General features: G+C 42.4%; 1 protein-coding gene across 2 annotated transcripts; it reads right to left on the minus strand.

Moving 5' to 3' along the window:
* Window positions 1-3,125: 3,125 nt before the first annotated feature.
* prdx4 (peroxiredoxin 4) lies at window positions 3,126-23,233 on the minus strand. 2 transcript variants are annotated; one of them, XM_068040232.1, is made up of 8 exons: window positions 23,005-23,233; window positions 12,651-12,768; window positions 10,507-10,623; window positions 9,445-9,567; window positions 6,173-6,303; window positions 5,981-6,015; window positions 5,705-5,751; window positions 3,126-3,228 (listed from the first exon to the last, which is right to left on the minus strand). In XM_068040232.1, exons 1-8 carry the CDS (start codon window positions 23,204-23,206, stop codon window positions 3,225-3,227), a joined length of 777 nt encoding a protein of 258 aa, XP_067896333.1. In that variant the 5' UTR covers window positions 23,207-23,233; the 3' UTR covers window positions 3,126-3,224. The 2 variants fall into 2 exon arrangements, with proteins under 2 accessions (XP_067896333.1, XP_067896332.1); XM_068040231.1 differs by lacking the exon at window positions 5,705-5,751.
* Window positions 23,234-23,456: the final 223 nt, after the last annotated feature.

Below are 23,456 nucleotides of genomic sequence, written 5' to 3' on the forward strand. Positions count from 1 at the left end.
TTTCTCAAACAACCACCATTGATGAGATCCAACACCGGATCAGCTGTGCCATTTCAACCTTCTGCAAACTACAGCAGCGAATGTTTGACAACGAAGACCTCCACAAAAATCTTAAGTGTACAGAGCAGTTGTCATCACACTTCTGTACTTTTTAAAAATTCATTCTAGGATGTGGGCGTCACTGGCTATGCCAGCATTTATTGCCCATCCTTAATTGTCCTTGAGAAGGCGATGGTGAGCTGCCTTCTTAAACTGCTGCATTCCATGTGAGGTAGGTACATCCACAGTGCTGTTAGGAAGGGAGTTCCAGGATTTTGACCCAGCGACAGTGGAGGAACGGCGATATAGTTCCAAGTGAGACTGCAGCGAGACCTGGTCTGTGCGTCATCGACACATAAGAGCACTGGAGAAATTCCATCAGCAATGTCTACACCTCGTCCCCTGGATTCCATGGGAAGACCATCGAATAAACGATAGTGTGCTTCTTGAAGCCAGATCCACAAGTATTCAGGCAAACTCTTACAAAATCAACTCCGATAGCCTGGCTACTGTGTCCACATGGCTGAAGGTCATCACCCCCTGCCAGGTCCTTTTCTCACAACTCTCAAATGACCAATGTTCTGGAGAGGACAAAGTAAACACTTTACTCTGAAGCTCTCCTTGAAGTGCAGCTGCATTGAACTTAATGACTGGGAGGAGCTTACTCAGAACAGTGACAAACTGTCCTCCAAGCTGCACTATGTTTCAAGTCACAACACCGCAATGATGAGGCAGAGCAACGCATAGAAGGAAGCAAATCCTGCACTACTTCATGGAATACCTGCCCCATGTACCCAAAGATCTATGGGTCAAAAATCAGCTTCCTCAGTCATATGAAGACCCACGCCAGAAACTCATGACCCTAAGTAGACATAGTCCTCGAATCGAGGGACAGCAAATGATGACAAATGATCTTGTGAATTTGTAGAGTGCAAGGCAGGTCAGCAGGGAATAATCAGAATGAGTTCCACAACTAAAGCACAACAAAAAAAAAATCAAAACTCCAAGGGCTGGATTTTCAAGCCCGCAATTGGAACTAGGTGTGTGCACAGTTTGAAGATCGTGTTCTTGGAGGTTGAGACTGGGTCCTACCACCTGCGAATGTGAAGCAATTTTTAAAGGGACGCTGGGAAGAAGGGATGTTCACATGCCTCCAATTGCCTATTGAGCTCATTAACAGGCTTGTCAGCAGCAGTTTGAGATTTTCCAAGGAAGGGCACAGGGAAAACACCATATCTGGACTACAGTGGCATTTAGATGTGAACATTGTGGGGCGGGGGGGGCGCATGAGGGTTATGGGAAGGCTGATTAGCATGATGCAGAGGTCCAAAAAAAGCTCAGCTACTCCAAAAGTGTCAGAGTAGCCACTGCTGGAGCTTTTCTCAGTGGTGAGTGGTAGGAATCTGCACAGGGATGTGAGCCTGCTGGCATCACTGGGCAGCTGTGGTTGGCAAGGAAAAGTAGAGTGAACACAAAAAGCCCAGCTGAGGGAGATCAGATGGGGGCAGGCTACTCTGACATTGGACAGAGCAGCCAGGATGAACTTGAGCAGGTGCAATCTTCTGGACAGCAGGAGGGCAGAGGAGCATTGCGGGGGAGGGGGTCTGCAAGAGGAAGAAGGCACTAGCTGTCAGGTCTACTGCCCAAGAGTCAGCTACCTGCAAATGACAGAGCACCATTGCTGTAGGAGCTGCACCTATCCAGGAAGATGGTCTGAGACATTTTTGCTCTGATCCACGATGACCTGAGGCATCACAACCCCCATGGCAGTCCCTTAGCTACAGTTGTCAAGGTCACTGTTGCCCAAATTTCTATGCAACAGGCATCAGCTGCAGTCGTAGGTGGCATCTCGTCACCCAATCAGATGAGATGACTACTAACCCCACTGCTGGAACTCCGGCCAGAGACGATACAACTGATGCCACCTGCTCAGCAGGCCAACCATTGAGTGGGTCATCGGGCTTCTGAAGATGTGAGTCCAGTGCCTAGACTAGGTTGGTGGTGTCCTCCAATACCCTCCTGCAAGGATCTCTGTCATTGTGGTGGCCTGCTGCTCTTGCCATAATATGGCCCTCCAGAGGTATGGACCTTGAGGACAGCGAGGCCCTGGAAAGAGACAGCTCATCAGGGGAGGAGCAGGAGGTAAGAGAAAAAGGAAGAGGTGGAGGAGCATAATACTGAACAGAAAGATGCCCCTGCTGCACAACAAGGTGGCCTTCTCCTGCCACGATCCGGAAGAGGACCTCCCTCACGGAATCGAGTGTTGGATCTAGGTCGGCATCGATGAAGCGGGAGTTTTCCCTGTCCCTACTGGCAGGCCTCCAGCTCCCCTCGACAGCTTGCTTCTCTCCGGTGCAGTGGAAGATCTTGGCACAAAACACAGATCTCTCCCTCAGGACAACCAGCACACCACTGGTTGTCAGTGGACAGGAACCCCATCTCCATACCAGTTAAAGGCTTACCCATTTGAAAACCTGAATGTAAACCACTTTCCCAAGAGGCAGGTTTCTGACGCAAAACCAAACCTGGCTCCTGCCTCCATCAATGAAATTCTAGCCCTAGGTCTTAGTGTGGAACCTTACCTGCACCACCGTATCCAAAGATAAAAAAGGCTAGGTAACTCCAAAAATCAATACTGGGGAAATGCTCAAGAACATTCTGTGATACTAGTGCTCATCTGAAGCAGCACAGAGCAAAAAAGAATGACAGTATGGATTTGGAAGCTACAAGTCATGCTTCACAAATACACTGAAATTGAGAGTATTAAGCTAGTGCACATGGGTTATCCACTAGATAGAATTTACTGGATTTTCAGAAGACATTTGAAAATTGCTTCAGTTAAGATTAAATATTGTTATGATGTAAATGGAACCAGCATTATGAAAACTAAAAATGGTTCATGGTCAAACTGACAAAAGGTTAGAATTTGCTGCCCTGGTAGAAGGCACAGTATAATTATGTCAACTCCAGATGTGGGGAACAACTTACACACTCACATTTCTCATTCTCCATCTGCTCGAGAAAAATTCTTCCAAAGTTATCAAAACCACTTGTAATGATAACTGCAGTAAAACATACCACACACAAAGAATTATCAGTTTTATTGTTTAAGTCAGGAACCTGAGATTATAATTAGGTTGAATGTTTTTTATCAAAATACTTCAGTTTTCCAGCTGGATCCGGAATTATCTGAAGGAAAAGAGCATAAAGAGCAGAAATTAAAATCAAGATATTTAACAAAAACAACTACTAAAAACGTTTTAACAACTTCAGGTTAACTGTTGATAGCCAGGTGTGCAAGCTACAACCTTAAGCAATTAAATCTAAACATGAAAGAAACGGTTGCCCTTTAAGTGATACTATTATTTCTTTAAATCACAATTTGACTTCATACTCATCCAGCAAATGAAAGGGTTTCCTTTCAAAGAACCTTGGAGCATTTAATTTCCTGTTTTAGGCAAAATACAAACAAAATGACTCCTGACAACGCAGTGGCCCGCCCGCCAACGTCATCAGAGTCTTCCAAGCCGCGCAAACGGTCTCCTGCTCTGAGATGCTGCGCATGTGCAGCCTACTGTCTCAGCCCTTGCCAGGACTAAATGGTGCATTTGCGGGAAAATGATCCCTGCCACTCACTTCCTCCAACTCAGCTACTCTCTCCCACCCCACTGCCCCCTCGGCAACTCACTCCAGGCCACAACACTTTCTGCAACCCCCGCCCCACTTCTGCTGCTCTGCTCGCTCCAGACCTCACCATTGCCCCCACCTCCCCCACTCCCCTTGGCCGATTGTTTCCTGCTCCTCACTTCCTCCCCATCCCCCAACCTGCTCTCCAGCCACTCACTCCCCGCCCCCAACCGCTAGCTCTCAGCCACTCGCTCCTACGTCGTCCCATTAGCCCTTGCGACCCGCCTTGCTTCTTCGGGTGGTGCACAGAGAACGATTGAACGTGGGAGCGATTTCCGAGAGGAGGGAAGTGGCGCGGCCTAGAGCTGGCGCATGGAGGGGTGGGCTGAGGAAAGCAAGGGGCCGGAGAGCGGGGTGGGGGATGGGAAGCGAGCAGCCGGAGCACAGGGGGGTGAGAGCAGTGGTGAGGTGTGGAGTGACCGGCTGATGGAGCGGGGAAACCAGTGAGGCCGTTGCAAGTGCTTAAGGGAAGGCAGCGGGGAACTAGCGGTGTGAAGACATTAGTACTGAGGATGGGGATAAGTGTTGGTCAAGATGATACAGTAACCATAGGGATGGTGGGGCTGCATGGACACAATGGCTTTTTCTTGTCCAGGATGCATGAACAAATGGGATAAAGGGCCACTATCTGTACCTGTCTTGTCATTTTCTCTCTATCTCCTCCCTCTTTTGGATGGCTCAATCTGTAGTTCTTTAATGTATTCCTTTAATGATGTACCAAATTTTAATTTTTTTTTTAAAAGAAAAAAAAACACACAAACCCAAGCTGTGACCCAATAACTATGGGAATCAGGTGGGAAGATTCATTGTGGGAATGAATGGAACAGAAAAGAAAAAGATTGTGGGACACATCAGGTTGAAAGGATTGGGGTTTGGGAGTGTTTAAGTTTGGGAACACTTCAGGAGAGTTGGGGTGCAGCCATTCACCTTAAAAAAAAAGGCATTAAGTATCAACTGGGCATACATGCAACACTGTCCATCATGGGAGACCCAGGTTTTGAAAGAAAAAGGTAGTTTCAAGAAAGGAACAGCACATAAAGTTGAGGCCAAAGAGAAGAGAGGCCACATGGATTTACAATATGGGAGGGTCAGCTCTAAGGTTATTTTCAGATTTAGATGCCAGGTGTAGATTTTATTTTTAGGACATGTAGGGAGGTGGTTGGGAAATGAACATGGCTACTACCAAGTTTGACTTTTCTCTAGGATTTTGATTGGTTGATTTTGTGGTGGTTGCTCTCTATCAAAAGGAGATGAGTTAGAAAATTTTTGGTTTTTAATCCAGATGTTTGAGCCAGCAAACATGCTTCACATCTTATGAAATTCTGTGATGAAAGCTCAAAGTTTTGATTTTGGCAATTTTCAATTAATGAAAGTCAAACTTTTGAAAAGGGAACGCACATCTGGAAAAGATACTTGCCTTTGCAAGCATCTGCTTGAACTTCGGGGCAATGTTGTGAAGTTGTAGAATACCTTGTAAAAGATCTAAGGAAGTAAAAATTCCTTCCAGTATGCTCAAAGTAAATATCAAGCCAATTGATAAGATTGTTAGTTTGGAAAAACAGAGATTTGCTTGTGATTTCCACAAAAATGGTGATGTTCGGTTATTAACTTTAAATCTTGCTGACAGATTCTCTCAGTATCCTCCTATGATGTCAACCTGCGCAAGACATTCCCAATTCCAGTAGGAAGTTCTAGCTCGCAGGTAACTCACTTCCAGTGATTTAGTCTGCAGTGCTGATAGGGCAGGAACTGCTCATTTTAATACAGAATCTAAACAGCACATAAAAGTTGTCAACTCTGCTCCATTCAGTGTGGAGGGAGCTGCTGACTGCATGGGATTAAAAAGATAAGCTATTAAATATACCAGTACAAAAGGATTTTCTGTTATTAAGTACAACACATTTTGCAAACCTTCAATTTTAATGTACACAGCAATTTAACATCTGTAATCATGCCTGTTCGTATTGAATTTACTTACAAGTCTTCTCGTGGCCACCACTTTTTCATGACATCTTCTGGTTTAATCTAATTAAAATACATCAGCAGCATGATTACAGATGTTAATGCAGTTTGACTTTAAGCTTGAAATTGGGCTATATTTAAAGTCAGTGACACCATAGATTTGACAAGGCAAATACAAAAGTATGTTCATATTTATGTGTAATTTGATATTTGTAGCAAATGTATGTTAAATTAAATCTTCCTTTTCATGAAGACAAGGTCAGGAAAGGTTTTGAGTTAAATTACAGCTTACCGTTTCGCTTCCAGGTTTCCAACCAGCCGGGCAAACTATAAAAACCAAAGACCAACCATCAAAAAATGCACATGACTTCAGGCTGCAGCTGAGCAACTATTTGCTCCGCACTTCTAAAAATTTTAGTAGAAGTTATTTATTTTTGCCAATTTATAAGCTTCACGCATTTAGCTCAAAGAAGATCCAGCGTACCTTCACCGTGTGCATCAGTATACTGGAATGCTTGAACTAAACGAAGTGTTTCATCCACTGAACGGCCCACTGGAAGATCATTCATTGTAATTTGTCTCAGTATTCCTTGGTCATCAATGATAAAAAGGCCTCTGAAAGAAAAAGTGCACGTATTGTCAACTTTATTCTCCATGACGGGTGAAGCTGTACGTTTAATGTAATTTATGTATACAAAATAAACATGAGAAAAGGCAAGGGTGAGCTATAGAAGCATTTGTTTTGTTGGAGGCATGCTGTTCTCGGTATATTACTTCAATAATTTGCATTTATATAGTGTCTTTAACATAATAAAATGTCTCAAGGCGCTTCATAGGAACGTCAGACAAAATATAATGCTGAACCACATGAGCAGATGTTAGGACAAATTCTTCCGAATTCAGCTACGAAATTGGGCAAAATCTTTCTGGCAGCAATCAGGAGTTTTGGCATTATAATCCTCCATAACCTACATAGATCATCATTTCACAGTTCCTCTTCCACTCAAACAGTTCTAATTATACTATTAGGTATGCTCCATCTGGACACTTAGCAACAAAAATTGTATGTCGATGATGCCCATCAATGAAGCAGATCTGGCAATAAAAACTCCCCAATTATGAACCTCTTACAGTATAAATGAATTTAAGGGTTCTGAGAACAAGCATTAAAGGCACAAAACATGGGCCTCCAATAAACCTACATTGAGAACACCTGCATTCTACAAGGACATTAGAAGAGCAGCCCAGTCATAGGCCTCAGCTCAACGTTCTCTCTTCTGCTGTCCCAATAGCAACATAAAAAGGTCAAGACAAAATTAAGCAATAGCCCTGGCATGAATTTCTTTCAGAAGGCAGCATTATAAATTTTAGTCAGCAGAGCTGATGATTAGGTGTAAATGTACAATTACATCTAAAAAAAAAAGTTAATTGTTCTCTTTGCTCATCTTGTGCTGTTAGCACAGAATCAAACAGCAGTTGTGATCCAGTATACACGGACAGTAACGCAAGCAACTGCAAGAACACGAATGTAAAATTTAACCAGTTTAGGCTCACATTTTTGATTGAGTATTCAGCCAAAGGATAGTAACGAAACTCAGAGGCAAATATTAAAATGGAGGATAAAACAAAAATATAGAAAGGGACCATCTTAAAACTAATTCTGTTCATGTCAGCCAATCGGGTTGAAGGAATGCATTTGAAATTGCAATGGACGACAGACCCATTGAACCAGAATAATATACTCCTTATCACTCAAAAACAAGGTTTCACACCATTCTGCATGGGGGAATCCCCAGCAAAGACTGACACACTCCTCAGAATTCCTGTCCTAACTTCCAAGAGACAAAATAATTTCCTCTAGGTTGAACACTTAAAACAGGTTGGTATATATATTTATAAATGGATTATAATTTTAAAATGCAGCAAGTAATCAGCCAGTATCAACTACCCTCATGATACAGACACGGCAGAAAATCTAGTAGACAGCAAAAGAAACAGGAAAAAAAAAAGACAGCACTTGTAATGCAAGGTATGCAATGTCCCAGAAAGAAGTGGGATTCTCAAAATGGTACAGAGAACTAAATTAGGAAACAATACAAGAAAATGGTTAACTTAATTTTTTGCAGCAAACCTTAATATGCAAGATGCAAGTTTATGAAAAGTGTTAAGAATTTAAGTACCTCTGCTTTATGGCGTAATAAGGAACCCGAGCTGAATTATTTTGGACATTGATTTTATTAACAGGCAAGGTGATAACTTTCAAACTGATGCTGAAGTAAAATATAGTGATAGCAGAGAGATAGTGTGGTATTTGCACAATTTAGTAAAAACTCCAACTTCAGTGATTGATGTCAGAATTCCTGAAGTGCTGTTTTAATCCAGATAATGTATTTATTAAATTTAAAAGGGGAAGAGAGTTTTGTTTTATATTGCAGAAGCCTGAAAGAGGAAAAATCTGTAAGTAGAAGTTAACAGGTAACTGCTGATGGCATACCAGTACACTGGAGAAAGATGAACCATTTTTACAAGGATTAAACTTCCATTGACCAGTCAGATGCATCTATAACACTGAATTTAAAAAAAGTACCTCATGCTCTTCCTGCTCATACATTTTCACTTAACCACCTTCACAATGCATGAATACACAATGCCCTTCCGTGACATCAGCTGCAGGAACAGGGCTAATTTCCACATAGATGCTGACGATATCCAGCTCCATTTCTCCAACCCAGTTCTCGATCTCTTGACTGTCTCCATGCTGTCAGCCTACTGGTCAGACATCAAGTCTTGGTTGAGGCACAACTTTCTCAGCTCAAGCCCAAAGCCATTGTCTTTGGTCCCCACCACAACTCCAGTCACCACTAGACCCCATCTCCTTCCCTGGCCATAAGCTGGTCTCTCAATTTTGGCATCCTGTTTTACCAAGAGCTCAGCTTTAAATTTCACATCCCATCTATCGCCAAGATCACTTTGTTTCACTTCCACAATATTACCCATCTGCACCCTTACCTCAGTCCTCTATCAATGAAACCTCACCCTGCTGCTCCTCCAGGAACTCTATTTATCTGTATCCAGTCTTCTAAAAAGCCCTGATGATCATCCCATCATTGATGGTGGCTGGGCTTTCAGCTACCTTTGTCAACTCACTGGAACTGCTAAACCTCTCCACTTCTTTCCACCTTCAAAACAATCTCTTCAAATCATGTTTTGGTAACATCTCTTAAAACTTATTTTTGAAGCATCTTGGATATTTCCTCAGGTTAAAAATGCTACACAAATACAAATTGTTATACAGAATAGAATTTGTACAAGTTCATACTGTCTTTCTGCAAATCTGCTTACATTAAATAGGTAAACATCAGTTGGACAGACTGCAGAAGAGAATGATCTTACATCTTGCAATTAAAATCACAGTAGTTATATGTTCAGCCGATCCCAAATGCATTAACAAATTACTTAATCACTGAAGTCCTGGGTTAAATGTTCTTTCGGAGTTGAAACAAAAGAAAATTCTAAACACTTTAGCAAGAGAACACTTTAGATAGTCATGTTATTAGAAGCATTAAAAGTAATTTCAAAACTGCACAACAAATCTCTAACATACCTGTACCACAATAAATACAAATATATAAAGTTTTATTGCATTTACAAGTCCATTCTTATTTGTAGTTTTCACATTTTCACACCATGTTGTGGTATATAGCGGTAAATTACAAACGGATACTAGGTTTTTTAGCGTGGATTTTCTCCGGTTACCTAAGTGTGTGTCCTTGGTCCTCCAAATACACACCATAATCCTTTGCAATTTGATGTGTAAGATCTGACAGCAGTGGGATCTTCATTGGTCCTAGTCCACCTTGTTTCCTTGGCGTATTTATCCTTTATAAAAGCAAAAGGATCTCCTTAAGAAGTGTACTCTTTTACTTAAAAGGACAATATTGAAACAATTGTTTGCACAAACTATTTATATCTGCAATTCATCAGCACAGATAAGCACCTAGAAGTGCAAAGTAGAGACTCAACTATGGATTGGAGAAATGAAACAAGATTCTCTGGAGGGGATAAAATTTCACTCTACTTTATTTGACATTTTAGGGAATCTATACAGGTCAAACCAGGTTTTAGAGGTACTCAGGGATCCCTTTTTAGCACTTAAGCCTGCCTGCAGTTAGATTCAAAAACCAGAGAGGAGCTCTGTGCAGGCACGTATGCACCCATGCACACAGCTTACTCCTGGACAGGAACATTGGCATGCCAAACTAACAGGTCATGTAGGATAATTAGAAATCATTAAGATAGACTGGAGGGAGATAACTGATAAATTAGACAAATTTAAATACCAAGGACAGCTAATGTTATTCCTATATTCAAAAAGGGAGATAGAAAATTCAGGGACCATTTCACTTGAGGTTGGTGGTAGGAAAGTGCAACTTGGTACTACACGGAGTGGCTGAAGCGATCAGCTTGGATGCATTTAAGGGGAAGCTAGATAAGTACTTGATGGAGAAAAGGATATTGATAGAATGAGATGATGGTAGGAGGAGACTTGAGCATAAACACTGGCATGGGTTGAATGACCTATTTCTGTGCTGTAAAATATTATTTAATAAAATCAGTTGTATTAGCTCATGAATTTAATTATCCTTGATTATAAAATTATGCTGTTTGGGAATTTACTTAAATGAAAAGATAATCTGGAACATTATTTACTGTAAAAAGCCCAGGATAACATTACAGTTGATGAATTGAAGTGTTGTAAACTATGAATTATTCTAAAAGTGAGATGTTTACATTATACCAGGTACCACACCTACTTACCATGCCAAGTGTGTAAACTGAGAGTCAACAGAACAAGCCACTACTTCGGTATTAATAGATCTGAACTCCTCAATTCTGTCACCAAAGGCTATTATCTCAGTGGGACAAACAAATGTGCTGTGAATTAAGAAAACAAAGCAATTATGAATGATGGATCATTTATAGATTCAGACCTTTGCTTCAAGAACACATCTAAATGGTAAGGGATCACAGACAGAAGCAGTACTGCAGATTTTTTATTTAAAAAGGAGACAAAGGGGAAGAGCATTGCATGTGAAAAGCACTCAATTACTACAAAAATAAATCTATCACATTAAAATAGTTCGGGTTGGCATCATGGTGCCAATTCAAAGGAAGCATGTTTTAAAAGCCTTTTGACAAGTTTATCAAATCAATATGTTCATGTTACAGCACTTCATAACAAAATCAGAAATCTTCATTGTTGGTAACTCAGTAAAACAGAGCTACAAAATCCAATACCACATTTTCCTGGCAAGGAAAAGGCACTACACTCCCAGTAGGATGGCAAAACTACCAGCTGACAAAACATGTACAGTAAACATTTCTTTTTCACAATCTTGAGTAATAATCATAATTTAAAAATTCTATTAATTATTCTCTTAGCCTCTCTGCTCCAATGGAAACAGTTCCAGTATTCAAGGCTCACCGTACAACTATGGATTCCCATCCCTCTCATTAATCTGGTGAATCTATGCTGTACGTTCTCTATGTTTTAAATATGCTTTTGTAAGGGGGCTCCTAAATCTGCACAGTGCTGTAACAGGCCCGTCCATCATTTTGTACAGTAAGTGTCAAGGGAAGTTTCTCCACCCCCTTAACAGTTTCTCCAAATGGTTGGAGGTGGGTACCGATGCCCAAGGGAATTCTATTCTGGAACCACTTCTGTTCACCATGTACATCAACAATTCAGATATTAGGTCCAGAAGGAGTGGTGTGCAAATTTTCAGACACTAAAATAGGAGGGAGTGAATTATTCTGAGGACCAAAAGGAAGCTACAAAGGGATATTGGTAAGATGGTGGAATGGGCAAAATGGAACTCAATGTCAGTATATATGAGGTGGTTCATTTTGGTTAAATAATTATACTTCAAATGGGGGAAAGCTGGTTGACGTGCAAGAGCAGAGGGATTGACAATACCTTAAAAGCAGCACCTTAAGTGGCATAATAAAGCTATTAAAATATCAATTTTAAGGCAAGAGGTGTAGAATATAAAAGTCAAGATGCAATGGTGAACCTTAGTAAGACCACAGTTTCAGTATTGCATGCAGTTTTGAAAAATACACATGACACAGCTACAGACTAAAACCCACTGAAAGAAACTGGCAAGTTTGGACAAAGCACCCACATCATTTCCCCACCCAGTCCACAAGAATTTAAGTAAAGGTGGGAAATTGGATGGAGGTGAGGTAGGAGAAGGAATTGAAAATAATCTTTTCTCATGTTTGAGGGTATGCAGGGGAGCCATGGGGTTGTAAAATCCAAGTTCTTGGTTGATTCCCACCTTGTAGTCACCCTCAAGGGAGGGATGGGGTGGGGGGGTGGGGGGAATGTGGGGGCATTGTCAAGTTAAGACTCAGCATGAACAGTAACATTCTCTGAACCAAAATTCCTAAATACTGATGGTTGGAGTCTATAAGCAGACCGTAAAGTGGAAGGCAGGCCTGAGGGGAGACAAAAAAACAGGAAGAATGGGAGGGTGAATGCTTCAAAGCATCTCTTTTCTTCTGGACGCACCACCACGTTTAAAAAAAAAAGAGTCCTCAGGCCCCACTGGGCTGCTCTGATGACATCAAGAATTGGAAACATCGAAGTATATATGGAGAAACCTCAGAAAAACAGGAGTGACTGCTCAACCCCAGCAACCATACTTGTAAGCTGGCAAAAATGCTCGAGAATTGAAAATAAACAGCCAATTACTCTCTTCAAACAATTACAAGTCAGGCAGAAAGTGACAATAGTGCTGAGTTAAGACTATACAAGATAGCAGTGTGGACTGAGCTTTAAACTATAGTTTAACCAGTGACATATCCGAATGTGTCTTATGGCGACTGCTTGCAATTTCCCTTCGGAACAGCTATCACTGATTCACTGATCTTTCTTGAGTATGAATCTTAATACTTACAAATCAAGCGGGTAGAAAAAGAAGACAAGGTATTTGCCTCGATAATCTGTAAGCTTCAGTTCCTTGAATTCTCCATTTATTACTGCTGTCCCTTCCCAGTCTGGTGCAGGCTTTGAAACTAAAATTTTAAAAAAGACAAATGTGATTCATTTTGCACACAATTCAGGTTAACTGCTTTAGTGGAATTTCAAAAATTCAACACACAATTTATAGTCATTACTCATTTCAGTATAAAATTCATGTCCACTTTTGTTTCTCCAACAATGAACTTACATGCAATGTACACAAAGAAAGCCTCAATTTTGTCTTTATATTGATGCCTTACTAAAATACAGTTCTACGTGTACCTGGGGTCCTCTGATATCTCATTTAGAGTGGCCATTAAATCATGATTGAATCTCAATGGAGTATGAGGGCTGGCTATTTGACTAAGGAGGAGGGAACGAAAAGCAGGGGAAGAGTTAATCTCAGCCAAAGTAGGGTATGAGAGGCAAGAAGCAACCAAAATCATAATTTTTTCTACATAATTAGTTTTATTGACTTTAAGACAAAACTGTTTTATAAAGATGCTTGCATTATACGGAAATAAAACACAGAAGCAAGGATGTTCACTCCTTTCTTCTGGGAGATTGAGTCTCCGTTAAGGTGCTTCTTGTTCAGTCTCCGAGAAATCTTTATAAAAATAGGTGTATTTATATTTCTCTTTGCTACAGCATAACAGCTTGCTTTTTTTTTCCCTTTCTCAATCCTTGAAGATAGCTGTCTTTGTTATTGTTTACTTTATCTATAACCTTGCCCTTATCTCACCAAAAGTACAGCAAGTCTCTTGAGCACAGCAGTTAGCTTTCAACAGTCTGAAGCAATAATATCTATTAAAGCTTTTGAACCTGGTCAACTGCCCAGCATGCCTTCTAATTTCAGTCAAGTTTAGCAGTTTTAATTATTGTTAATACTTATAACCAAATTCTGCTTTTTTTGCAAGTAATCCAGACTTTCTAACCCATCTTTTTAGTTTTCTTTAAACACGGATTAAAAGTTCATACTGAAATATTGAAAATCCTTCCGATCACAAAAATAAAATCACACCAGGGACCGTGACCAATTTTCCTCTCTCTGAACCAGACACACCAAGTGAGAACTGCAGTGTCCCTGAATTTGGCCCAGTGAAGATTAACTCTCAGTTGAGCTCAAATCTTGGGCCTACCTGGTCTGAATGGCTCAGCTTGACATTGAGCCATCAGGAAATCTATTGCCATGAGTTGTGTGCATTAAACACAAGAAAAAGTGCAAACATTGAAACGCAAGAACAAAATGCATCATCTGAACGTCTTCCGGTGTTTAGTGCTCCTTACTTTCAATTGGATATGATTTTTAGAAGTTAAACATTGACCAAAATCACCCAGGCTTGACTTCTCACTGCTGCCATTGGCCTGCCAGGGAGGCTCCAGTTATAGGGTTAGTGAGTTTCTGCATCCCTCATCTGTAAGAGTTGACCACTTTTTTTATTCATTCATGGGATGTGGACAACGCTGGCCAGGCCAGCATTTATTGCCCATCCCTAATTGTCCTTGAGAAGGTGGTGGTGAGCTGCTTTCTTGAACCGCTGCAGTCCATTTGGGGTAGGTATACCCACAGTGCTGTTAGGAAGGGAGTTCCAGGATTTTGACCCAGCGACAGTGAAGGAACGGCGATATAGTTCCAAGTCAGGATGGTGTGTGACATGAAGAGGAACTTGCTGGTGGTGGTGTTCCCATGTATTTGCTGCCCTTGTCCTTCTAGGTGGTAGAGGTTGCGGGTTTGGAAGGTGCTGTCTAAGGAACCTTGGTGCATTGCTGCAGTGCATCTTGTAGATGGTACATACTGCTGCCACTGTGCGTCGGTGATGAAGGGAGTGAATGTTTGTAGATGGGGTGCTAATCAAGTGGGCTGCTTTGTCCTGGATGGTGTTGAGCTTCTTGAGTGTTGTTGGAGCTGCACTCATCCAGGCAAGTGGAGAGTATTCCATCACACTCCTGACTTGTGTCTTGTAGATGGTGGACAGGCTTTGGGGAGTCAGGAGGTGAGTTACTCGCTGCAGGATTCCTAGCTTCTGACCTGCTCTTGTAGCCACGGTATTTATATGGCTACTCCAGTTCAGTTTCTGGTCAATGGTAGCCCCTAGGATGTTGATAGTGGGGGATTCAGCGATGGTAATGCTGTTGTAGGTCAAGGGGAGATGGTTAGATTCTCTCTTGTTGGAGATGGTCATTGCTTGGCACTTGTATGGCGCGAATGTTACTTGCCACTTATCAGCCAAAGCCTGGATATTGTCCAGGTCTTGCTGCATTTCTACACGGACTGCTTCAGTATCTGAGGGGTCGTGAATGGTGCTGAACATTGTGCAATCATCCGCAAACATCCCCACTTCTGACCTTATGATTGAATGAAGGTCATTGATGAAGCAGCTGAAGATGGTTGGGCCGAGGACACTACCCTGAGGAACTCCTGCAGTGATGTCCTGGAGCTCAGATGATTGACCTCCAACAACCACAACCATCTTCCTTTGCGCTAGGTATGACTCCAGCCAGCTGAGGGTTTCCCCCTGATTCCCATTGACCTCAGTTTTGCTACGGCACCTTGATGCCATACTCGGTCAAATGCTGCCTTGATGTCAAGGGCCGTCACTCTCACCTCACCTCGAGTTCAGACCTTTTGTCCATGTTTGAACCAAGGCTGTAATGAGGTGAGGAGCTGAGTGGCCATGGTGGAACCCAAACTGAGCGTCACTGAGCAAGTTATTGCTAAGCAAGTGCCGCTTGATGGCACTGTTGATGACACCTTCCATCACTTTACTGATGATAGAGAGTAGGCTGATGGGGCGGTAATTGGCCAGGTTGTATTTGTCCTGCTTTTTGTGTACAGGACATACCTGGGCAATTTTCCACATTGCAGGGTAGATGCCAGTGTTGTAGCTGTACTGGAACAACTTGGCTAAGTGCGCGGCAAGTTCTGGAGCACAGGTCTTCAGTACTATTGCTGGAATACTGTTAGGGCCCATAGCTTTTGCAGTATCCAGTGCCTTCAGTCGTTTCTTGATATCACGCGGAGTGAATCGAATTGGCTGAAGTCTGGCATCTGTGATACTGGGGACTTCAGGAGGAGGCCAATCTTCTTTGCTTCTAAGCTTCAACACAACAATCCCATCCCTTGAAAACCAAGTAGCATCCACTCAATGATATCATCTCACAGAGGATCAAAACCATGTTGAAAGAAATCCAGAAATCAGCTACTAAGCTGCCTGAAAGGGTGTGAAGGCTATGATACAGGCAGATGATTTGGCGGGCATTGCAGGCAATGGCCAGCCAATGGAGTTCGTGTGCCACACATAGAGAAGTATTAGAAAGGATTTGTTGTTTTTCCAGAAGACCAGAGGTTCTTTGCAACAGAGGATAACTTTCATCACTCTAAAAGGTTGGACAGCAACAAATGCGGTTCCATGTGCACACATGAAGCATCCACATGCATCAAAGTCATCAGTTTGTGCAAACTACACAGTATACAAGCAGGATAATTAGATGGAAGATTCCTGCACAATATTGTTTTAGTGCTGGTATAGATGAGTGTCAAAGTCAAATCCTTGCAAGCAACTGGGTATGAGAGTTAGGAGCTATAACGAGAGATCTCCTATTTCACAGCCACGTTCAGTGGTTATTGCAGGGCAAAATGCAACATTCCGTCCTTAGATTTCTGCAGTTGTACTCTCAAAAAGCAACTTGTCAAGACTCCTTTGACAGCACCTCCCAAACCCATGACTTCCACCACCTAAGACTAGGACAGCAGGTGCATGGGAACTCAAACTCCAGGTTCTCCTCCACCATACTATCTTGGACATATAATCACCATTCCTTCATCATCACTGGGTCAAAATCCTGGAGCTCCCTTCCTAATAGCATTTATGGGAGCATCTTCACAGCACAGACAGCAGCTGACCACCACATCCATGACAACTGGGAATGGACAATAATCACTAGCAATGTCCGCATCCCTTTTTTTTTTTAAAAAGGCAATATTGTCGGCTAAATTTGCCTATATGGTGGACTTCTTTTGAACAACTGAATACCCTTTTGCAATCTTTGATTTTATGTAACTCAACAACCAAGCAGCATCCTTCTGGCAAAAGCTGTTACTTGCTTTCATACTAATTAACGGCATCATTCGACATCTGCAATTCCTGCAGGAATACGTCACCTGTTTGACAGCAATGGAAGAATATGACTGATCAAGAACTTCTTCACATCCCCAATTTTAATTCTTTAAGGGAAAACCCAATGAAGAACAGCCAAACTTGCATGTGACGAAGCAAATAAGGAATCTAATCAAATGTGGGACAAATATCAGAAGTATTCCCTTATAAAAGGGTGATGAATAACAACTTGTTATTGCATGTATATAGCAACTTACATTGTAGAAAAACATCCCAATGTAGTTAAAATGTAATCAGAAATAAATGAATGCAGAGAAAAGGAGGAGTAACCAAACGTTTGTCAAACAGGTGCCATTAGGAGACTCGAAAGGAAAACAGAAAGATGAAGAGGCTTTGAAAGGCAATAACAGGGTAAGGGCCTAGGTGGCTGAAGGCACTGTGTCTAATGGTGGGGCAAACAGAGGGGGCTGGACAAGCAAAAGGCTGGAGTAGGAGGTACAGAAAGTTTGGTGAGGGGAGGGGGAGAAATTGTGGCGTGGGAGGGTCATAGTTACAGAGATAGAGAAGGGCACAAAGGGATCCAAGCACAAAGGCAAAGATTTAAAATTTGAGGCACACTAAATGGCAATACAGCTTAGTGAGGGCAGGGATGATGGGTAAATGAGGCTTGGCATGGGATAGGATACAGCCGCAGAGTTTTGAATGAGCTGAAGTTTATCCAAAGGTGGAGAATGGAAGGTCAGCCAGAACAGCATTGGAATAATTCAGTCTGGAGGTGGCAAAGGCACAGATGAAGCTTCAGCAACAGCTGGGCTGAGATAGGGGCAGAGTCATCAACCAGAATGTGTTGTCAGAATGAATGGTTGAGTTCTCCAAGCAACAAGTAGATTCAAGGTTGATATTCAGGAGCAATGAGCTCAGGCAGACTTAAGACGCAGTGTCCACACTGTGATGTTGTTGTGAAAACAGTTGCCAGGTCACTTATATAACAGTCACTATACTAAAAGAATTCATTGTATATGAAGTCTTTGTGATGTGCAATATATGTGTGCAAATCTGTTTAGATCCAGCTGGCAGCAGCACGATCTTTTCTTAAGCAAAAAAATGCATAAATGCAACCATCAGATGCAGCAGAGTGTTTGTGCGTATTTCTACCAGGTCAATCTTGGTTGCTAGTTGATAGTTCAAAAAATATACCTCAGACATTAGAAATTTGAAATAAAAACAGAAAATGCTGGAAACACAGCTGGACAGGCAGCTATCTGTGGAGAGGAAGGAAGGGTTAATATTTTGAATCTCAAATCCCATTGTCAGAACACTTAAGCTCTGAAACGTTTGTTCCAGAATTTTGTTTTTTTGCTGGATAGTGGTATTTTCTTACAAAGGTACAATAAACTAGATTCCACACAATTGCTGAATTGTCTTAAAAGAGTCAAGGATTTTTGACCGAAATAATGAAATTGGCAACAAAGCAGTTTTCTTTTGCAGGGGAGGTGGAAGAAATTAACTGGACTAAAAGCTGACAAATCCCATGGACCTGACAGTCAACATTCTTGCCTTCTAAAAGAGGTCACTGCAGAGACAGTGGATGTACTGACTGCGATCTTTCAAAATTCTCGATTGTGGAATGGTGTCAGTGGATTGAAAGATAGCAAATATAACATGGCTATTTAAAAAAGGAGGGAGAGAAAACAGGGAATTACAGGCCAGCTAGCCTTGCATCAGCTGTCAGTAAAATGCTGGTATCCATTATTAAAGACATGGTAACAAGGCACTTAGAAAATCACAATACAACTAAGCAGAATCATCATGGAAGGGTAATCATGTTTGACAAATCTGTTAAGAAATTTTTGAGGATGTAACTAGCAGGTCAAATAAAGGGTAAACCAGTGGATGTAGTATATTTGGATTTCAAAAGGCATTCGATAATTCACCACATGATTCGAGCTTGTGGAAGTGGGGGCAATATATTTGCACGGATAGAGAAAAAAGATCATTTTGAGGTTGGCAGACTGTTACTAGTGAGATGCTGTAAGGATTAGTGTTGGGGTCTCAGCTATTTACAATCTATATTAATGACTTAGATGTGGAGAGAAAGCCTATGCATCCAAGTTTGCTGGCGATACAAAGCTCGGTGGGGAAGTAAGCAGGGAGGAGGATACAAGGAGGCTGCAATGGGATATAGACAGGTTAAGTCAGTGGGAAAGAAGGTGGCAACTGGAGGAAATGTGGGGAAATTAGGTAATTCACTTTGGTAAGAAGAATAGAATATTTTTTTTAAAATGAGAAACTATTAAATGTTGGTCTTCAGAGGGATCTGGGTTATCCTTGTACAGGAAACACAAAGTGAACATGTAGGTACAGCAAGCAATTAGGACAACAAATGGTATGTTGACCTTTATTGCAAAGGGGTTAGAGTAAAGAGGAAGGAAGCCTTGCTGCAATTGTACAGGGTTTTGGTCAGACCACATCTAAAGTAGTGTGTGTAGTTTCGGTATTGCCAAAATATACCCACCTTAGAGAGGATGTAACGAAGGTTCACTAGATTAATTCCTGGGATGAGTGGGTTGTCCTATGAGGAGAGATTGAGTAGAATGGGCCTGTACTCTCTGGAGTTTAGAAGAATGAGAGGTGATCTCAATGAAACACAAGATTGAGAGGATTTTACATTGCAGATGCCAAAAGGCTGTTTCCCCTACAGCCAGTGTCTAGAACTAGGGAATATAGTGTCAGGTTAAGCAGATAGCCATTTCAGACACAGAAGGAGGCCATTCAGCCCATCGTGCCTGTGCTGGCTGAAAAAACTAGCTGCCCAATCTAATCCCACCTTCCAGCACCTGGTCCATAGCCTTGCAGGTTACAGCACTTCAGGTGCATGTCCAGGTACCTTTTAAAAGAATTGAGGGTTTCTGCCTCCACCATTCCTGGTAGTGAATTCCAGACACACATCACCCTCTGGGTGAAAAAGTTTTTCCCTCATGTCCCCTCTAACCCTTCTACTAATCACCTTAAATCTGTGCCCCCTGGTAATTGACCTTTCCGCTAGGGGAAACAGGTCCTTCCTGTCTACTCTATTTAGGCCCCTCATAATATTGTAAACCTCTTCACTCAGAGGGTTGTGAATTTTTTTTACATCTCTACCCCAGAAGGCTATGGATGCTCAGTTGTTGAGCACATTTAAGGCTGATATCAATATTTTTGGACTCTCAGGGAATCAAGGGATATGGGTATCAGGCAGGAAAGTGGAATCGAGGTTCAGGATCAGCCATGATCTTATTAGGAACCTAGAATCAGCAGTCAGACATTAAGCCCTGAGCCTGTTCCGCCATTCAATGAGATCAGAGCTGATCTACATAGAAAATAGGAACAGGAGTAGGCCATTCAGCTCTTTGAGCCTGCTCCGCCATTCATTATGATCATGGCTGATCTGCGACCTAACTTCATAATGGAGCAGATTAGAGGGGCCGAATGTTCTACTCCTGCTTCTATTGACGTTCTTGTGTGAAGAAAAAAAGACAGACAAGTCTATTAAGAGGGCCAAAATGTACATGTTCCTCGACCACTTTTTAAACAACCTGCATTTATGTAGCACCTTTAACATAGTTAAACATGCCAAGGGGCTTCATCGGAGCACTGACTTATCTTCTACGTCAACTCCACCTTCCAGCACTTATCCTCATATCCCTTGAATTCCTTATTGCCCCAAAAAAACTATCCATTTCAGCCTTGAATATACTCAACGACTGAGCATCCACAGTTCTCTGGCATACAGAATTCCAAAGATTCACAACTCTGTAAAGAAATTTCTCCTCCCCGCCTCTGGTTCTAGACTTCTCAGCCATGGGAAACATCCTCCCAGCGTCTACACCATCAAGTCCCTTAAGAATTTTATATGTTTCAATGCAATCACCTCTCATTCTTCTAAATTCTAGGAATATAGGCCTTGTCTACTAAACCTCTCCTTTAGGACAAATCAATTCCCTCTTCCCAGGAATCAGTCTAGTGAGCCTTCATTGCATTCACTCTACAGCAAGTACATCCAGCCTATCATTCTGAGTCTGTATGATCCTCTTTCTTGATTCCTTATTTCAGTATTCAAACAATTCTAAATGCACCACTGCAAAATTACACTCGATACATTTTTTGCCCTCCATAATACAATAGATTACAGTCTAAAGCAGCAGCTTAAAATCATGTTAATTTTATGTCAAATTGCAACTTTTCATATATCACACATAAATCAATGGGTTTCAATTTTCACATAAAATTATGAATTTTAGATTACGATCCCAAACCAGTAAAAGTTCTGAATTCAATTTAATGAAAACAAATTTAACTTATTCCGTCACTATCAAGCAGTGGAGTTGGTCCTCGGACTTTATTCAGGACATTTTTCAGCTGTGCAATTACTATTTGAATTGTCAGTTTTTCTGAGTTTTGTAGGTTGGCAGGTATGGATTTTGTACTGGTATGACAAGCACTCTCAATGTGGAGTTAATTAATTGAAATTAGTTCCCAATTATGTTATGACATTATGGCCTGCAATTTCCAGAGTATTTATCCCAGATAGATGTGCAATCAGGGGGACAAATCAAATGCGTGGCCTAAAAGATCGCAGAATTTTGGGCACAAGTGAGTTACGCACATTAGAACAACACGGCCAAATCTCTTCGATCTTTTACAATCATAAATCAATCCCTCCCACACCAACCCCGCTGTCCCCCCCCCCCCCCCACTTCCTCCACCTCCCCAGCAAAAATGAAAATTTTAAAACGGAAATGCTGCTGGACAGGGAGACAATGTAGGTCAGCAAGCAATATGGTGATAGGTGAAAGGGACTTGGTGCAAATTAGAGGACTTGGCAATACAGAGTTTTGGACGAGCTCAAGTTTATGTAGGGTGGAATACGAGAGGCTGGTCAGGAGAGAATTAGAATAATCAAGTCTAGAAGTTACAAGGGTTTGGATGAGGGCTTCAGCAGCAGACAAGCTGAAGCACAGGTAGAATCAGGCAATGTTACAGAGGTGGAAGTAGGCAGTCTTCGGGATGGAGTGGATTGTGGTCAGCAGCTCAATTGGGGGTCCAATATGACACCACGGTTGCGAGCAGTCTGGTTAAACCTCAGACAGTTGCAGGGGGGAAGGGATGCAGTCAGTAGCTAGCAAACAGAGTTTGTGATGGGGACCAAAGACATCTTCAGTCTTCCCAATACTTAGTTGGAGGTGGTTTCTGTTCACCCACTACTGGAGCATAACAAATCAAACAGTAGAGGTGGAGGTGAGGTAGAGCTGGGTACCTTCAGCATACACGTGGAAACTGATGCTGTGTTTTTAAGATTGTGTTGCTGAGGGGCATTATGTAGATGAGAAATAGGAAGGGGGGGGGGGGGGGGTGTCAAGGATATTTCCATGGGGGCTCCAGAGGTAACTGTGCAGGAGCAGGAGGAGAAGCCACGACAAGTGATACTCTGGCTATGATTAGCTGGATAAGAGTGAAATTGGATGACAGTGGATGTGGTCAACTGTGTCAATAGTTGCAGATAGGCCAAGGAGAGATAATTTACCTTTATCACAGTCGCATAGACCGTCACTCTTGATAAGAGCTGTTTGAGTACTATAGGATGGGTGAAAACAAGAGTGCAGTGATTTAAACATGGAATTGTAGGAAAGATGGGCATGGATTTGAGAGACCCAGTTTGCAGATTTTAAAAGTACAGGGATGTATTTAAGGGGAAACTAAATAAATACATGAGTGAGAAAAGAGCGTCTGGATACGCTGACAGGGTGAGACATGGCAGGTGGGAGGAGGTGGGTGTGGAACATAAAACGCCTGCATGGACCAATCGGGCTGAATGATCAATTTCCTAACTGGAAATCCATTCGGTAGGAGGGAAGCGCCTGGACCAGTCAGCGGTGTGCAACGTGTCCTCAGCAATGCATCAGGCACAACCCCACCTCCGCAAAAAACAAACTAATAGGCGCACGGTCAGCACTACAGGGCCCTGGGCTTCTCTCCCGCCCCGTAATTAAAACCCTCAGAAAGCAGCCCGAAGAGGGACAAGTCCAGCTCTCCCTCTTCCACCCCCCACGTGCTGCGCCGCGCGCTTCAGCCGACGTTCCACCGCGCAACGGTTGCGATTTAAAACGCCCGCCACCGAGCAGCGCTACTCACTCTTGGCTTTGCTGAGATGCAGCGAGTGGTCGGAGCCCAGCACTCTGAAAGCCTCTCCCGGATACACATGGCCTCCCGCGTAGCGGTGGCACTCTTGCTGCTGCTCCTTGCTGGCTTTATCACAGGTAATGGCGTGCGCCAACAGACCGACAACCACCAAATGAAGAGCAACACGCAACCAGTGAGGGCTCCTGGGCTCCATTTCGCTGGCTAGTGCGCGTGCGTTTCCCCTTGAACTCTGACCCGCTGGAGGGAGGGCAAAGGTTAGATAACCCCTTCAGCGCCGGGCAGTCAAAAACATTGAGTGAGAGATTTAAAAATGCATTTATTTATTCGTGTAAACTTGAGCTCATCCAAATCTCTGCTGCCCTTGTTCTTACTGGCACCAAGTCCTGTTCACCCATCACTCCTATGTTCCCTGGCCTACATTGGCTCCCAGTATGGCAATGTCT

This window comes from Heterodontus francisci, chromosome 10 (genome assembly GCF_036365525.1).
Source record: "Heterodontus francisci isolate sHetFra1 chromosome 10, sHetFra1.hap1, whole genome shotgun sequence".
NCBI lineage: Eukaryota > Metazoa > Chordata > Chondrichthyes > Heterodontiformes > Heterodontidae > Heterodontus > Heterodontus francisci.